Below are 19629 nucleotides of genomic sequence, written 5' to 3' on the forward strand. Positions count from 1 at the left end.
TGTCTTCCATGCTCATACCAAACCCGTCAAAATTGACATTTAGTTCGTACAAGACATGGTTGCCAAATGGGAGCTCATGGTTCAATTCATTTCCACTCAAGATCAGCTGGCAGATATCATGACTAAACGTCTCTCTACTGCACGTTTTTAGTTCTTGCGTGACAAGTTGAAGATCTGATGCCTTGGATCCTCAACTTGAGGGGTGTATTGACAATATTGGGTTACCTAATGTAGTAGTCAACCAATATTCGGTAGCCCATTTTAGTCGAGATATATTTGGAAGTATTTTATATGTATCCATCTTCTATCTTTGTAAATCCAACTGATCATTAGGTTTTATTAGATCTCCTCGCTTTACTGTAATGCAAGATCAATACAATGAATCATTAGTTCCATCAGTTGGGAGACTCAATCTTTTTACCGAAAATTTACAAGCTGTTTTGTTTCACTCTAACTCTCTACTTAACTGGATTCCACAAAGCTCCAGTCTTAGCCTTCATGGGATTCCCAGAGTTGTTAATAGCGGATAGACAGTGAGGAATTGAGGATCAAAGCTATTCTAACATGACACGAGTGATCAGAGGTAGGGCAGCAGTGAAATCATAATTTTTGCTGGTATACTAATTGATGTATGCTTGTGTTCTATTCTGACATAGGAACACACCTTGTCTACAGATCTGTAACTAAGAACACTGGGCACTGAAAACAAAATTTCAAAGTAAATCTAGTTTCCACAAACCGTAATAATTAACTTTACCTCATCTTGTCGACTGTTGATATTAAGTAATTAACCCTAGCTTCCTGCAAATGCATTTAGTTCTGATTCTATCATGTATAGTCTTGACAGTAATCCACCTCATATTTCTCAAACAAAATTTTCCATTCAATTCTAAGGGTATGCATCACTCTAGAACATGGAAACAAATCTCAGTTGAAACTGAAGGTTTCGACCGAGACAACTTGGTTTTGCCGCTGACCGAGACGAAACCTTAGGGGAGTTTTAAAAAATATCAAGTTTCGACACTATTTTGAAAATTTCTATAGTATCGACCAATTTTAACCAATTTTGGCAGTTTTGACCAGCCCATCACATGTGAGTTTTACCAAAAAATATACCAGGTTCCGACCTAGTTTCGGCCATTTTTGACCAAGTTTCAGTTTTTGGCTGGTCGAAACCTAGGTCAGCACCAAATTCTATATCCTTGCTCTAGAAATACTCAATATTTAATGTCTACGCCAGGTTCAAACTAAGGCCCTCTAATCAAGTGCATGAAACTAGCATGATAACCAACTAAATAATTCAGAGGTGCTAATTACTAAATCCAATTGTTGGATTAATTTGATGGTGATTTTCTTTGTGGATGTTCCTTTGGAGCATAACCATGTCCTGTTCATGCATTTTAGTCTCCAAATTAATTTGGTAAACTTTTACTGCTCCTAACATACTTAAAAATCCTCTCCCCAAAACTGAATCCACATCAAATAAATCCTAGAGCACAAAGACCACCATTATTAAGAGTTCTGCATTATATTTCACATAAATCCAAATTATTCTCATAGCGGATGTTGAGAAATCTGATTTAAAGTAATATGTTGCAGCTTCAAATAGAGATTTAATAGATAATGCCTTAAATCTTCAAAAGGCTACAATGGATACACATGATCAGACATTTAAAAATCATCTGATACAGTAAATTTCTGATATAGACAATCTTTTAGGTTGCCTTCTCAGAACCAAATAGTGATGGGCTCATAATTCTTTATTTGCTTCCCTGGGCTTCAAATTCTATCAAATAGTCAAATTACTGTTGAACCACTGACTGCGTTTATTGAGTTCATGTTCAAAACTTCTCTTTGATAAATGCAGAACTCTATTGGAGATGACATTCTTTTACTTCCCAATGACAATTCCTTCGGTTGTCATGATCTTTACTTACAAACATATACCAGAAGAACTATTTATCTGATGGCACAAAGATTATCAAGACCTTTCTTTCCATTATATACAAGAATTAAATGGTATTATATTTCACAAAATTATATATTTTTCCTTCATCCAAAGCATTTTTCTGGAAATAAACTGAAGACCTACAGGTTGACAATAAGAGACAGGTTCTGCAAGCATAAATGCATAACATCATACACGAAAACTCTCTTTTATTACCCGAGGGCAAGGCGGTGCAGATATTTGGAGAATAAATCAGGCCTTACATATTTATTTGACAAGGTAGATAACAAAATGACAACATATTTTGAGTCCAAGGGCCTAGTCAAGAATTGTAGGAATATTTTCTATCATAATTTAGCACCTTTTTTGAGCTGGGAAAATTGCTTCCGCAAAACTCTTCTCATGACCTTATTTGAGGCTGTCCTTGGAAGAGATGGAACAGGCACAATACTTGAAACCTAAATGTATCACAACCTAAGGTCAATATATACATGCATACATAAAATTGCAACAGCTTCAGTTTTTATGCTACCTTGTCAAAAATCAAAACTCTTTACCTTGAACAAAGGATTCAGTCTTCTCTGCAGTGATGAATTGAATGACATTTTTAATTGATCCAATTTGGGCATTGCATTATTTGGATCCTTGAAAACAACAGCAATGACCAACTGCTCAGGCCCACCTCCTAAAGGTGGCACCCCAATGGCTGCAGTCTCAAGCACAGAATCATCAACTCCGTTACATATACGCTCTATCTCAATGGAACTTACCTGCATGAATCAATAGTAAAAAATTACATCAATTTTCAAGTACTATTTTGACAGAAAAGAACAAGTCCGATTGCTTAGATGCAGGCCTTGATGCCACCAAGATTCATTGTATCATCTGCACGACCGTGTGCCCGATAGTAACCCCCAGATGTTCGCTCAAACTCATCCCCATGCCTCCGGAGAACCTACAACAGGAAATCTTTAGTGGAACTTCAACTATTAAATGAAACCTCATTTTGTGTGGAGATGAAGAAGAAGAAATGTTTACCTTCCCATTCCAGATAGGCATTCCTCTGAAGTAGACATCATAATGATCTGCATTAAGTAGCACATGTGAAGCTCCAAGCATGACAGGACCAAGAGCCAGCTCACCAATTCCTGGTTTGTCTAGTGGCTACAATTAAGAGGAAGTTAATTTAACTTGTATAATTCATTAATTTATGTTACAATATGATCCAAGTTAAACACACAAACCAATGTCAACCAAAAATATTCTGCCAAAACCTAGTAATTCAATTCTTGTAAAGCAGTGTAGCATATTATAGTATTCTGCCTTGACTAGACATAATATTATAGTGATGTATCAGAAGAAAATGAAAATGCAGCAAGAAAGTTCAAAATCCATTAAAAAGCATTCAAAACAAATTTAAGTATTTTTCTCTACTGCAGTCGTCTAATAATTTAGTAACATCCTTGCTGCAACTCCCCGGGTTGGGGGGGGGGGGGGATAAAAATTTTCTGCCTGAAAGGAATATTTTGTCAGTATCCTACAAAGACAGGTTATGAATTTGCCAGTGTGGGAGAAGCATCGTGCCTCTGACCCAAATGGCAACTTCTTGGAAAAGTAAATGATAGAGGGACAAGGTGAATGTTTCCTGGTTGGCCCAAAATATCTATCAGATGTATGTTGAGGATGGGCCTCAAATTTTTTGCAGAACTAGGCCTCAAGGTTCCCTTTTGTCACATGCCAAGTTTCAGCCAATTGGAATTGGCCAAGTGGGAAAATAAAGCTTTGAAGATCCAGGACTACAGAGGGTGCAGTGGTGCACAAGCCATGGACTACAGCGAGGGTGCATGCAAACAGGGCAGGGGGGGGGGGGGAGGTATATAATTGATTTTGACTCTCAAATTTGAGACATGGCGAATCCAGATTACGCCTTGTTCATTCAATGGTCAAAATTGACACATCATCCTGCCACATGGTGCAACTAGGTGGGCCACAAGAGACCCTTCTCTTTACAGGACCATGAAAAAGACATTATGCAACCTGGTGATGTGCGTTAAATCATTTTCTTTGTATTTTGTTGCATAAATGGGGCACAATTTTCATCAATGACACTAGTAAATAATTGTTGAACTGACATTCCTACAGCTAAGACTGAGCTGGAAGCATTCAATGGAAAAATAACATATCCATTTGCACAGGGATCCACAATTTCAGTTTATATCAATGGTCAGATTTTGAACCCTTTATGAGTTTAGCAAAATGAGAGGATTTGGGATTATGCTCTAAAAGGCGATGCATATAGTAAATGTGTGAAACCCGCAATAAATTTGAATTTTCGGAACCTGTGTGATTTCGGGTTCTGGTTCAATGCCCATGCTAGCCTTTATATTGTGGGCTGTCTCAGTTGAAAATTCAGACCAATCTCGTGACCCGCCTATATTGGCATTTCGAACAGCCAACTAACTTAGTCTCTAATGAGTCTGAGGTGTCTAGCGGAGGACAACACATAAGCTTGGCATGCTAGATTTATAGCCTGCGAACCTCACTCTATTCTAGGCTGAATTATGGGTGAGAATTCCATTTTGTATGTATATATATTGTATTTCTACTTAAATAGCATTGTAGGGGCAGAACGGTAATTTTTTCTTATGGGACCCACATCCCCAGTGCGAAATCCAACTTCCCGCAGTTTACCCCAACTAGATTCCCGCTTATGCCACATGACATCACTAATATGACTTAAAAATAGGTGATTTAGTAAGTTAATTCTATGAGAATTAGTTTAGGAAAAACACTTTTATCAAACTACTTCTCTATGGACTGAACCAAATAGCCTCTAGTCAAGGCTTACTATATATACAATACTTAGTCTTAGGATTCATTTTACACCAGAACAGAATTCGATTTCAGCTTAGGAGCTCCAAAGGAAAGAAAGAAAAAGAAGAGAAAGGAAGGAGAAGGGCTTGGAGCTTGGAGCCTAGCATTTGGGGATCATAGTTGGAGCTTGCAATTAGGAGCTGCCATACCATTTCTACTCCATATTCAGGTAGGAACCTAAACCTAATTTCTGTTTTTAACTTAAATTCCTCCCTTCCCCTTCAATCTTTCGAGTTTACAACTATATTCAGCCCAAGACTTAGATAGCCTAACAAATAGACGGGTAATCCCCAAATTCCAAATACATTTGGGATCAAACAACCCAATTTATGGTTTCCCTCTTCCCCTAGACTTCTTTTCTTCAAATTGGGGTTGTGTATGTGAGGATCCATGACTATACAACTCAAAAACCCATTCTATTTTATGGACCGGATGGAGTTGCAGGTCTGAATCCGGTTGACCGGTTGGATCAGATCCTGAATCCGATTCACTATTTTATGATGGTTTTGAACCTAATTGCTAGGGGTTTGACCTAGGGTTTCTTCTATGTCTAATTTATATTATTTAATGTCTAAATAGGGTTGTTTACCCTCTCTCTGGTGAAGTCTGTGTTTGAGTTTGGTTTCTCTGTTGTCCAGTTTGTTCTACAACTTGAGGTACGGGAATTTGACTTTAATTTTGATGTGTTTATGATATTTAATTTCTGTTTTGTTGTGGCTGCCATATCATGCATTATTCTAATAACTCTAATCATGTATTTTTATTAGCTTTAACTTCTTTGCATTTGATGTACATGATTTTAGGTTGCGTATCCATGTTGCAATTGCATTGATTACTTGTTCTTAAAATTTATGATTTATGGTGATGTTACTGATAAAATTGCTTAATTATCTAATAAAATTCATTTGCCATCATGTTAGTTACATATGGTTAGGATTGGCATGAACCCAGTGCTATGACCCTTGCTATGACCCTTACCAACAGGGGTTGAGGTGTTGGATAACCGTGGTAGGTCCGATGTGTTCATACTAGGATGGGAATAAAGAATAGGGTTATCATTGGGGGTTCGCTAGGGTCCGATGTGTTCATTCCAGAACTGGCGGGTCCCCACCGTGGTAGAGTGGTATCGCTTGGGTGACCGACATCTGGTTATGTGTTTCCGGGACCGAGGATATCATACCTACTACAGTAGCACTTATACCTCATGAGACTTAGTACTGTTGTTAGAAGCATACTTAGATTTACAGTACTGTTGTTAGAAGCATACTTAGATTTAAGTCATTCATCATGAACTATATGCATCTGCTTGCGTGTTTCCCTTGCTGGGCTCAGTGGAGCTCACCCCTGTGGTTAACCTTATTTTTCAGATGATTCTGCTACTGTTGCCGGTATATCTGTGAGAGCTTCATTCGCTCAGGATCCTCCTACTACTCTTAGAGTTGAGACTCCGCTTCTTGTGGAGCACGATGTCTCGTGCTCGTGTGACGACTATGCCTTCTCTTGACTATGTCTGACAGTCCAAGCTATCTCCCCACTCTTTTGTTTTATAAAACACTTTTGTATACTTAACTTTATATAGATCTTGTATCTTTTTGTTTTGGGTTACTGTGTAAATCTTTCAATGTAACTCAAACTTCAGTTTTGTATATATAAATGCATTATCACTTAGACTTCTCTATTATTGCCATTATCGCTAGTATTTAAATTGCTTCCGCTGCGTTTAAATTCTGTATTGTGATAATTATTGTAAATAGGGTACTGCATTTGCAATCCTTGGGGATTGGTTGGATGTCAGAGACATCTAGTCACACTTGGCCCTTATGAACCGAGCCGGGGTGTGACAAAATGAATGTTCATAAAAATTTGCAGTTCAAAATTGGAAGTATACCAGCCTAGCTGCACATTTTAGACAACTTGATAAGCATATCCACAATACTTACAATAGGATTTCCATCATTGCCAAGGATAAAAAGGGTGCAACCCATAACAGGTGTACTAAATGCAGCCAAAGACTGAGGCTGCAACAATGAACCCGAAACAAATCCACCACCAAGCTCGGTACCGCCACAGTACTCAATGACAGGTTTGTAAAATGCTCTTCCCATCAGCCATAGGTACTCGTCTATGTTGGATGCCTCCCCAGTGGAGCTAAAGCATCTATGAGATTTCAAACATGAGCATAGATTTTATCAATCACTTTAAGAAGCCATATCCACAATTCTCATGCAATTTTATTGATCAAGCATAAAGATATCTATGCACTTACATCAGCAACCACACACTTCCAGGTTAATGGAAAAGAAATGATTGTTAGGTTGACTTACCGAATGGAAGACCAGTCAAAGCCAGCTGTGCAATTGGTATTTTTCCATGTTCTAACAATGCTTGGAACCACTCCCAGCATTGTTACTTTAGCATCCTACAGACAGTGCAGAAGAGATTCAAAGAAATTAAGGATTAAATGGATAATAAGGTGTCATAAAATCTCAGTAGAATACAAGATGAATAAGTGACTATGTAGAAATGAATGAATAAGATAGTCTCCAAGTTTCTTAGCATGTTTTCTTGAATAAAAATTCATTCTGTATGGAATTTGAATAATTGGAAAAGAAGTGCAAATGCTATTGAAAATATTAAAGGTTGAGTTCCAAATTTCCTTGATGACTCTTTTAGTTAGGGCATGTAAATCTGGTGAAAAGACCTGTACTCCTGTAGTATTATATAAATAACGGAGTGAGGTTTAACAAAAAAAATAGGTCTTAGATTTTTCCCAACAGGAAGGATTGCAGAGACCAATAGAGACAATATTATAAAGAAAATTAATATTTCAAAATCCACAACTCAGATCAAGCTGGCTTTCTGGCCCTTCAACAAGATGTACAAAACTTATAAACTCAAGGGAATCCAACAGCTGGATTCTTGTCTACGGATCTGTTTCAGAAACTAGAAACTTTGGATCCTAAATGCTAGGTACCCAGATATCTACAGATCAGGTCTGATGGTGATCAAACCTTGGTTGATTATCACACCCCAATAGTGAATAACTCCACAATAGTACAGACAGATCTGATGACCAGATTCTGTAGAATGATATATTCCAAAACAGAGCAGGAGAGCCCTACAACAGAGTATCCCCCGAATATAATTCTGCGGAGAAATCTGATTCTCATGATACTGATAAATCCCTTGTTACCACTGTTATATTACCCACAGATTACTCCAGCAAAATTGAAGATCAACAGCAGATCAGAAGCAGTAATTGATTGAGGATTAAATCAGAACTCAACTGTAGTTTCAGGAAATTAAAGGAAGAAATATAGTAGAAGAAGAAGATATGACTTGAGCTTCTCACCCAAGCCTGGATCAGCATCCCACTGACCTTGCAAAGCATCCCTCCTTGCAGAATTGCATCTCACAGTCACGGAAATCTGAATTTCACAGATTTGGGGCTTCAAGCCAATTTTATTCAAATTAATCGACCAGTAGGGCTTATGGCCTTACATATAAATAAAGCTGAAAGGATACAGAATACGATTGGTTTTAAAAATCTAATAACCTATCAGATTACTGTCTCATAACGAAATAAAGAAAATCTGAGTGGGAAAGCTCCATACGTGTGCTGGATGGAGATTTCCTAATCAGACCATGAAACTTAAAAAGACTCCTACTCGATTTATATAGTAACCTAATCTGATTACACTAAAAGCAAGGTTCGAGGTCTTGCCGAGATCTCGGTAAAAAACTTGGTTTTTCCATGTTCTGATACAAGACGTGCCACGAGTCAACAATAGTGCAAAAGCTCCGCCGAAATTTTGTTATTTTGCCAACATGACACAAAGTCAGTTATATAAATACCATGTTTCGACTTTTCTCGGTCAAAATTTCGACCTATACTTGGTAAAATGAATTGTTTCGCCAATTTGTGAAGAAAACAGCTCTAAATCACTTATTTGCTCCAAATCTTACCAAAAAAAGCTTGGAACACTTGGATTTGATGCTCCAGAACATTTGGAGGAGATTTGCTGCCCAACAACCTTCCTTGGAGGAAATTTGAACTTGAAGGCCCGGCACTCATTCAATATTAGAATGAGCACATAGGGATAGGGGTGGCTTGGTACTTGGTAGTTGTTGGCTTGTAATATTAAATGTTGACCCAAAATATATTTGACTATATAATAAACAATGTTAGCTGAATGATTTATGAAATGGTTCATAATTTTATGTCTTTCATTCCTGTTGCTTATTTAAGTTGTTCTACTTGAATTATGTGTTCTAATACTAAAGATTGTGTGTAATAGGTCATATTAATATATATATACAGCGTACACTACCAACGTAGGGTCCTAAGTCAAACTACCATTTTGGGTGTCATTTTTGAAAACCTAAGGGTTCCACCATGTTTATAGGGGTCTAAAATAGGCAATCTTGCAAGTTCCATGACCTAATTAGGTCATATGGCCCCGAAACCAAGGGACGAAATTTGTAAAAAAAAAAAAACATTAACTCAGCCGAGAACTTGGCAAGTTACCAAGACAACTCTGTTTTTGGGCTGACCGAAACCAGCCGAGATACCGAGACCTCGAACCTTGACTAAAAGACACAAATAATAACTAAACTATGACCCCACGTCTTCAATTGAATAAGATCCTAAAATATAGAAATCTGACCCACGAGCAATCACAACTTCAACAGCTGGGCCCCACAAGAAGATCTCCCACACAAGCTGCACTGGAATTCATTGATTGACAGTCTTCTAATAAATTCCCATGAATGGCTGCTTCCCTGGACCAGAAAACCAAATGGTAAGGTCTGGTTTAAGTCTACTTTGGCCCAAGAACTGGTCCAAGAATAACCCAGGCCCACCATAGGCTACGCTTCCTTTTGTTTTCTAATTTCAATCTGCATCAATAAAGGGTCTGGGTCTCTCTAAATGACATCTCTCTTGAACTTTGGTTGTTCATTCTTGTAATGACTTTATTTACCCATCATTTATTCACTGCAGCTAGGGGTGGCAATTCCTGACAGAACATGCCAACCTGACATGAACCCGACCTGTAAAATTCCAGTTCAGGTTGAGTAGTTTTGGGCTGGGATCAATTTCAGTTCAGCAGACAAATGATACAAAAAAGGGGTCATTTTGTGTCAAACCCAATAACCAAAAATAACCCGTGTAATCATTATATCATTTTTTATGTTGTTCCATGCCATTCAATTTCAGATCACTTCGTATTGTCTCCTGTCATTTCTTGTCAAACCGAACACCACCCATTCCTTAATCATGTTGTGTAATACAACCCATTCATTAGTCATGTCGTGTCTGCATTAGTAGGTACCCTTTTTTTGTTTTCGTCATGTTCAGGTCTTTAGGATGACCCATTTAATTTTCAGTTTGTGTTATATTCATGTCTTCAACACAATCTGATCCATTGCCACCCCTATCTGTAGTACCTCAACTCAAGGGCAAAAGTGATCATTTAAGGCAATGAACAATGAACCAGGATTGATCATCTTCTCCCTCTCCAATATCTTCTCCTGCCTTGAAACCTTAAACTGTGAAAGTAGTCATCTTCCTCATCTCTTGTCCTCTTTGCCAGCCACTTTAAATCTTTACCTTATTCATGAAATCGTAAACCTCAAATCTGAATCTCCACCCAAGCAGGGTTTTAAGTATCAGTAGGTATCGTATCAACTGATATGTATCGGAATCAGTAGGCATTGATACAACACCTACATGATACGCTATGTATTCCTATAAAAGGTCTCATACCATATTGAACTGGAAGATACAATACGACACCCATCGGTACTTGAGGATACCATCGACACTAGCCTGAAAAACTTGCAAAACATAAACCAGAAACAGGTGGAGGAGGAAGAAGAAGGTGGAGCAGCAGCAATGGTAGCAGCCAAAGCCATCAGACTGGAAGAAAATTAACCTGCGGCCAAGACGAGCAGTGGCAACGACCACGACGGCGAGACGGCAGCGACCACGGGAGGTGGCAGCAACAATGTCACAACTTGCAAGGATGAAGAGAGCCTTTCTGTTTTTTAACCTTCACCACTCAATTGAGATACTTATAAATTATAAGGGTTCGGTCCTATATGTGCTCATGCGTAAGGGGATCAGTGCACCAGCACACCCACTTGGCCTTAGATTGGGATTTTTTGAGCCCTTGAAATTGGTATCAACTGATCAACTGATTAACATCCCTTGGAGATAAACTCATGGATCACGGGTTTAAACTGCCACCCAAAATCTAATATTTTTGGCCCTAAGCTAGGTTTAAAATCACGTTTTGTTTCGGTGTTTCGGTCTGACCGAAATTTCCAAGAAACCGTCATCGTCAAAATATGGTATTTTTCTACAAGTTTTGGTTGGCCTTTTGTGGGTGTAAAATGCCAAAATGACCGAGATTTCCAAAATTTCCGAAATGAGATGACTGAAATTTCCGACCAAAATTTTCAAAATAATGCATTTTTTCAATTCGATGTTGCATTTCGTTTCAACTCGACCGAAATACTCAAAATATTCGAAATTTCGACCGAAACAAAACGAGTTTTTGAACTATGGCCCCAAGTACTTATTTTAATAGTTACATTACTACACATGGCCAACTTTGATTGAGTATAAAACTGATAGGTAAATCAAGGTATCATGGGGTATACTTGTACACAGAATTTGGGCCCTAAATGATCTGTCGCATGGAGGATATTGGGTTTGACCACCTCACCACCCTACGTCCTATAATCGGATCATAAATAAGTTATTTATGGTGTTATACTTCAAAACTGCATTTTGCATGTATCCTAAGCATTTCCATGTGTTTCTTGACCATTTCTATGCGTATCTTTAGTGTATCCTGCGTCTCTTTGATGCGATACGTTTCTTAACTCACACTTCCAATATGATACCTAATACCAATACTTTAAACGTTGGTCCCAAATGGATTAATCCTCTCTGTGAATGGAAAGACTGATGTAGAGCTCAAGCAGTACCAGGACAAGTGCAAGGTGGCCCAACAGTGATGACTTGGGAATAGGCAGCCCAACAGTGACCCATGGTTGTTGGCCTAATTCTACCGTTGCATGGTGGGCTTGGTTCAGTTTCTAAAAGGCATATGTGGACCCTAGTGTGGAGACAATGTGTGCCAGTATATCTGCTAAGTAGCTATCTATATTATTATTTTTTTTTTTTGTAATAGATTTAGTTGCTAAGATATTAGCAACCAAGGAGTTTCAATTTTGGTTTTATTTCTTTCCTTTTTGTGTTTTAGCTCTAGATCTTCTAGAAAGTCAATATTTTATTGAATTGTAAGCTACTTAGTAGCAAAGCCTTACCATTCTTGTAACATATACTACTAAATTTATGGCTAACGGGACCTTACTTATTCTGGGGGGGGGTGGTAGAGTGGAGCCTCGAGAAGCACTGTTGAGAGGAAGATCCTTGGCCCCTCTTCATTCTCTACAGGGGTCTCTGCCCACATGGAAGCGGGGCAGAGATGGAGGAATGAGGGTGAATATTCCATTATGATCGACTTCCTGCCGTCACGATGGACAGCAGCAAAGGCTGGAACAGCATCATTAATACAGGCAAGGGCCTCTACAGGCCACGATTTTTGGCTATTCTCTTGTGTTCTTCTTTGAAGAATGCTTGCTACTGTGGTCATACAGCAGCTCCCTTGGTGATGAAGCTAAGGAATAATTGGTGGTGAATCCATTCACAGGACAGAGGTGGTGATACCCTGGTCATATCCCCTTCTTTTTTCCTTTATTCTTCAATTTTTCCTGCATACCCCTTGCTGTCGTGGGAGATTTCTGCTGCCATTTGAACTTCTGTTTGAAAAGTGCACATCAGTCCTTCCAATACCACCTCTAAGGAGTCTTCCATATTTGATCAACAGCCGCTGTCAGCTCTGCCCAGGTACAGCAGGTTGCGGTTCTGGTTTCTCTTTCTATTTTGTTTTCAAGTTGGTTCTTCTGTACAGCACCTTCAACCCATTGATTAAGAGCAAACTTGGTGAGTATATTCCTTCCTACCATATCTTCCATCGACCTGAATTTGGAGTCAGTATTGCTGATCTGAAGTTATTCAAGTTTCTCTTACTAATTTAGTGTTCATCTTAGTTTCTATTTTCTCTCCACCTACACTACTCAACTTGCCACCATTGGTTTGTGAAGATATTTTAAACGCAAGATCAGCAGTCTTAGGCCATCCTTTAACCAGATTTTGAGCCCCATCCACATGGCTGGTTAGTGGTTTGTGATTTATTGTATCTTCTATGTTCTGCGGTTCTGCCCTATTGCTACCTAAGCTAGGAACACTGCAATTCTGTCCTGTGGTTGTTTCTGTTCTTCTTAAAATATTATTTTGATTTACTAGAACTCATCATAGACCTTTGGGGATGAAATAGATGCTGGAGGGATGGGAGGTTGCTAGAGCATTGCAAGAAGAGAGATAGACCGCCAGAAAAGAAAATAAAGAAATGGAGGACAACCCAAATCACCAGAGGGCAGGTGCAGAGGCTGCGTAGCTGTTGAAATTGGTGTTCCTAACAAAATCATCAAGAGATGAGATGAGAGGGAGTAATAAAGATGCCATCGGGGAAGTATCGTGCACCTAAGAGGGGACGAAGGGGATAAGGATAAAATCATGTTATCCCATCACATAAGAGAGATTGTACAGTGAGCAGGAGAGTAAAAGGGTATAACCAAAATCAATATGACACTCCCAAGGTCCCAAGGTACCAGAGAGATAGAAAAAAAGGCACAAAGTCTAGCAGGTAAATTAAGAGGAATAAAGTTAAGCTCCAAGCATAAGCATATTTTTATTCTTTATCTTATATGCATTTTGTGCATCAAATTTAGAATTAAGAGGCTGCCAACTGATTGGTATTTACCCCACATCTACGAGTACATCAGCTGGCTGCCCATTGAAAACGACTGAAAAAACTTCGTATTGCAATCATCACCATAGTGCTCCTTCCGTAGAAGGTCAAACAGAAACAAAAATTAAGAGTACATTAACAATAAGAAAAGAAATTGCTACCTGTACAAATTTCGCAAAACCAGCACCAAGTGGGGAACCATGATATAAAGCCATGGAAGCCCCATTCAACAAGGAAGCATAAACAAGCCAAGGACCCATCATCCAGCCAAGATTAGTAGGCCAAGCAACAACATCACCTTTACGAATATCCAGGTGGCACCACGCATCAGCAGCAGCCTTGAGAGGAGACGCATGTGTCCATGGGATTGCCTTTGGTTCACCTACACACCAGGAAAAGGATACTGTTACATTGGAACTATAACCAAGGTTCCCCACAATAAACTAGCATTTATTTTCAGGTTCTTGTTACCGCCAGCGCAGTGGCACGGTTTCGAGTCCTGGGAATCAGCCTCTACGTGAAGGGGGTAAGGCTGCCTACCATCTACCTCTCCCAGACCCTGCGAAACGCGGGAGCCTTGTGTACTGGGTACGGCCCATTTTTTTATAGTACACTAGGATTGATGTGCAAAGATCTAGAATACAGTCTTTATGACGCAGTTGCCTTAGCCTGGCTGGACTGAAATGACCCTCTTTAGAGACCTAAGCCGAGATGCAACCGGCCCAATCCCGTTTTTCCAGTCCAAAGGGGGTTGGCAGTTGACATAAGATGTAATATTGCTTAATTTATTTTATTTGGGTGGAAGGATTATGTAGGAAATATTTTGGTAGTTTCTTTATTTGAGATGTTGCCTAGATTGTTTAGTTTCCATTTTACTTGGGATTCTATTATCATGTAAGGTAGTTTTCTTTATATTGATGTAATACAATGCAGAGAAGAGAATAGAATGAAATTGAATGAATTAGAGATTAGCAAAGAGTCGTTGTATCGTGCGAGCTTGTTGTTGGCATCAGGGTTTTAGTAATCGGTCCATATCGGTCTAGATTGGTCAGGTTTACCCCTGTTTTCATAAAAAACAATTAGGTTTTTTACATTTTTACCCTTGTCCGTAACGATCCACTGACACGGATCGGCCAGGAATTGGTATCAGTCTCCACCAATATCGATTCCTCAAACCATGGTTGGCATACATCCTCTCCCCCTAGTCCTTCCTCGATTTCTTCCATTCTTCTTCTTCTTCTTCTGCTTCTTCTTCTTCTTCTTCTTCCTTATGTTTGAGTGTATGCAATAATGGTACTTTAGGAACTAGTTTGTTGCCTAGTTGCCTTATATTGTAATTTCTCTTTTTTACCTTTTACCTCCCTAGGGAGGTGTATGTAATTCCTTTCATCTTATTTGAAGTAATATAAGTGTGGTAAAGACAACTCTCTAACATACAGTTCAAAATCTCACTGAAATTTCGATGGGTCCGAGACGAGATGGTAGGTCTAAGAGAAAAAATGCAATATTTCAGAAATTTCGGTCTAAAAAATGCACCGTTTCGTCAAGATTTCGGTCATTTTGTTTCAGTATTTCGCTCATTTTGGCATTTTGCACCCCAAAATGGCCAAGCAAAACTCCTAGAAAAAAAAAACAATGTTTTGGTGAAATTTCAGTCTGGCCAAAATGGCCTTCCGAGATGAGATTTAGTACTATGCTAATACATAAAGTCCCACCATCTTCTTTTCTTCTCTATCTTCATCAACCTTCTTCCTCCATCTTTCTCCTTTTTCTTTACATTCTTTAACTTCCAACTTGGTATCAGAGCACACTTTGTTGGTTTGAGAGTCGAGTTATCTTCTTGTTCCTTCATCTCTCTTTGGAACCCTAGGTTACAAAGGGGTTCCAAGGAAGGGATTCTTATGTGAAGTGTTTGAAGAAATCTTGCAAGGAGCATGAATGAAGACCATGAAGACACCAAAAGAACATCTTATTTGAAGAAATAAGCATTTGGAGCCCACCTCAAACAACTCCAGCAACTACCACGTTACCGCCAGCCTGTTTTGGTATATTTTTTTCTCCTTTGTTTGGCCAGTATTGCAGCTGAAATTAGGCTCATTTGGATCGCCCTAGGGTGTTCTTTAACCCCCCCATGGTCTTGCACCATGTTTTAGTTAGAATATGTAGGAGGTTTGATAAACAATGGTTTGCAGCTGAACAAGGAAGAAGAAAGGAAGAAGAGAAGAGAGATGAGAGAATCGTGAGTTAGGGAGCAATATCTCATAACACCTATTTACTTCACTGATAATTCTTTTGGAATTACAAAGGATGCCCTGAGGAGGTAAAAGATAAAAAGAGAAAGAAAGGTCAAATTACAACTCTGACTTATAATAGAAACAGAGACAAATATACCCCTAACACATAAACTCTAACACTCCCCCTCAAGCTGGAGACTAAATGTCATACATTCCCAGCTTGTATAGAAGAGTACTAAACTGGTTAGGGATAAGACCCTTAGTGAAAATGACTACCAGTTGATCACCGGTCTGCACAAATGGAGTACAAATACGACCTGAATCCAGCTTCTCTTTAATGAAGTGCCTATCAACTTCAATGTGTTTTGTTTGGTCATGTTGCACGGGGTTATGAGCAATACTTATAGCAGCCTTCTTGTCACAATAAAGCCGCATAGGTCCCTCATAGTCGAACCCCAATTCTTGAACCAATCACTTCAACCAAATGAGTTCACACACCCCATGAGCCATGGGCCAAAATTCAGAATCCTCGCTGGATCTAGCAACAACTGGTTGTTTCTTACTTCTCCGTGTAACAAGATTGCCATCCACAAGGGTACAGTAACCGGATGTAGATCGTCTGTCAAAAACAGAACCAGCCCAATCTGCATCAGTGTAGCCCTCTATCCTCATATGACTATGTCTGCATATAGGAGGCCTTTTCCTGGAGAGGATTTCAAGTAACTGATGATGCGATAGACAACATCTAGGTGTCCACTTTTGGGAGCATGCATAAACTAACTCACAACTTCAACTGGATAACTGATGTCTAACCGAGTCAAGGAAAGATAGATCAATTTCCCATCCAACCTCTGGTATTTCCCTACATCTATAAGAGGAGAACCACAGTCTTCAATGAGTTTGTGATTCGGATCAATTGGGGAGTTGGCTGGTTTGCATCCCAACATTTCTGTCTCTTTCAATAGGTCCAGAACAAACTTCCGCTGGCAAATATTGATCCCCCTCTTTGACCTTGATACTTCAATTCCCAAGAAATACTTCAGAAGTCCTAGATCCTTAATTTCAAACTGTTCGGCCAGATAAGATTTCAATCTCTTTATCTCATCTTTGACATTCCCAGTTACAAAAATATCATCAACATAAACAATAAGAGCAGTGACTGTACCATTTCATCTCCGGATAAACAAGGTGTGGTAGGCCAGACTCTGGGAATATCCATTCTTTAGAATGGCCTGTCGAAACCGCTCAAACTAAGCCTTGGGAGACTATTTGAGACCATAAAGTGCCTTCTTGAGGAGGCACACTTTCTCTTTTGCTGAAGGAGACTTGAAGCCAAGTGGAGGTTGTATATACACCTCTTCCAGACCACCATGAAGAAAAGCATTCTTCACATCTAATTGATATAATGGTAACTCTTTGTTGGCTGCCACAGATAGGAGGACTCTGATTGAGTTGTGCTTGGCCATAGGAGCAAAAGTCTCTTGATAATCAATGCCATAAAGTTAACTGTACCCTTTCGCTACCAACCGAGCTTTATATCTGTCCATTGTACCATCTGATCGGTACTTGATTGTATAGACCCACCTGCATCCAACTGGAACTCTCCCCCTGGGGAGATCAACAAAAGTCCATGTACCATTCTTCTCAAGAGCCATCATTTCTTCTGACATGGCCTTCTTCCATTTCGGGGCAGATATAGCCTTAGTAAGATTCTTGGGAATAGTGGCAACTGAGAGAGCAGTGGTACAGGCAAGACCTGTAGGGGAGATAGCATCATAGGAAACAAACTATGTAATAGGATTAGTGCAAGCTCTTTTTCCCTTTCTAGTAGCAATTGGGAGATCTAAATCAGAAGGAAGATCACCTGACTAAGGAGGATGGAGCTCAGGATGTGGCTCCAAAGAGGACAATTGGCAGGTCTTCTTCCCTTTACTCTTCAAGCATTCACCTTTTTTGTACTGAATGTAGTAATCTTTTCCATTACCAGAACCACTTCCAACAACAGCCCCTTCTTTAGATTTCCCAATATCAAACACAAATGAGGAAGTAGGCAGAGGTGGGAGGAAAGGGATATCAGCATTCTCTTCATTCCAACTATTCTTCCCTTGAAGAGGATGTTGATGAGAAGCAGTAAAGTAGGGTATAGACTCAAAGAAGGTGACATCTTTGGAGAGGAAGCGCCTTCGAGAAGAGGGATGGTAGCACTTATATCCCTTGGTGGAGGAAGAATATCCAAGGAAAATACATTTGAGTGCCTTGGGGTTGTTAATGTGCTTTGGGTACTGTTCACATGAACAGTGTCGTGAATAGTACCGTACACTGTTCACATGAACAGTAACTAGAAGATGAGAGTTGTTAGTCAGGGGTAGTTTGGGAATTTCTCTTGTGTGTTAGCTCTACCCTATTATTAATAATATTGGTGAAGAGGGGAGAACAATTTCATTCGATAGTTCTCCCCAAAGGATTACAGCCACTTCTCTTCTTCATCTTCTTCCTCTCCATCTTCTCCATTAAATCTGATTTTATTTACATGGTATCAAAGCTAGGATCTTAGGAGTCGATTCTACATCCTAGGACCTACTCGATTACTCTCAAATTGATCAAGACAGTGATGCGATTTTGAAGGCTTCACGTTTGAAGGTTTTCGTGACCACAGTTTGAAGGGGCTGCAGCACCCTATGCTTCGTTTTGGTGGATTTTGCTGAGACTGGTTCATGATTATATAAAGGAACCTAGTCTCGATTTTGTGGTGATTGCTTGATATCGATTCAGGGTTTTGGGAGGTGATTATTTTTTCGATTTCAGTTCTTCTTTTTGGTGGTTTGAAGGTTCTTTGTAAGGTTTTCCTTGAATCGATCGTTGCTGGATATTGAGATTGCATCAATTTTTTGTTCTAAAATCGATCTCTGAATTTTTCGTTGGCTGTTGGCAATCGTGTTTGCTTGCTGGTTCATCACTTTTGCTCAGTTTTTATTAGTTGTTGGTGAATTTCTGCATCGGTTTGCTTGATCGAGATGGGTGACCCAATTGAAGATTCTAAAGGTTTTATCTCTGAGGTTGTTTCGGGCTCTTCCAAATCTATTACAGAGAAGAGATTGGAAGGGGTAAGTAATTTCCAGCAATGGAAGAAAATTGTGTGGGTTGTTTTGACTGGTCGTGGCCAACAGAAATATCTTACAAAGGCCAAACGAAAGGATGATGAAGCGTGGGAAATTGTAGATGCATGCATTCTGGGACAGATGTTGAATAGTATGGATTCACAGATTGTTGACCTAGTGACTCACATAGATACTGTGAAGGAGTTATGGGATTACTTACATGTTTTGTATTCTGGACAGAATAATCTATCCCGTATATATGAGCTGTCACAGGAGTTCTATCGTGCTGATAGGAAGGGACGTCCGTTGACCCAATATTTTGCCGATTATAAACGAATGTTCGAAGAGTTAAATGCATTGCTGCCCATTAGTTCGGATGTGAAACAGATGCAAGATCAACGTGAACAACTTGTGGTCATGGGATTTTTGGGAGGACTGGGCCAGGAATATGACTCAGTACGCTCCACTATTCTTGGAGGAGATAAAATTGCCTCACTTGCAGAAACTTTTTCTCGCGTTCTTCATGTTTCTCGTGACAAATCCCATGAACCAGCAGCTGCTCTTGGTGAGAGCTCTGCCCTTGTTGCTTC

At 39.4% G+C, this 19629-nt stretch overlaps 1 protein-coding gene across 1 annotated transcript in view; it reads right to left on the reverse strand.

The window, feature by feature from the left end:
• Positions 1 to 2009: 2009 nt before the first annotated feature.
• LOC122664737 (probable acyl-activating enzyme 17, peroxisomal) overlaps positions 2010 to 19629 on the reverse strand; it is a 99009-nt gene continuing 81389 nt past the window's right edge. The window contains exons 8-14 of the mRNA XM_043860702.1: positions 13869 to 14089; positions 7147 to 7241; positions 6763 to 6979; positions 2987 to 3112; positions 2805 to 2903; positions 2506 to 2718; positions 2010 to 2406 (exon numbers count right to left, since the gene is read on the reverse strand). Of these exons, the coding sequence (XP_043716637.1) occupies positions 2296 to 2406; positions 2506 to 2718; positions 2805 to 2903; positions 2987 to 3112; positions 6763 to 6979; positions 7147 to 7241; positions 13869 to 14089 (1082 nt within the window). The 3' untranslated portion in view covers positions 2010 to 2295. The remainder of the gene's footprint in view (positions 2407 to 2505; positions 2719 to 2804; positions 2904 to 2986; positions 3113 to 6762; positions 6980 to 7146; positions 7242 to 13868; positions 14090 to 19629) is intronic.

This window comes from Telopea speciosissima, chromosome 6 (genome assembly GCF_018873765.1).
Source record: "Telopea speciosissima isolate NSW1024214 ecotype Mountain lineage chromosome 6, Tspe_v1, whole genome shotgun sequence".
In the NCBI taxonomy this organism is placed as follows: domain Eukaryota; kingdom Viridiplantae; phylum Streptophyta; class Magnoliopsida; order Proteales; family Proteaceae; genus Telopea; species Telopea speciosissima.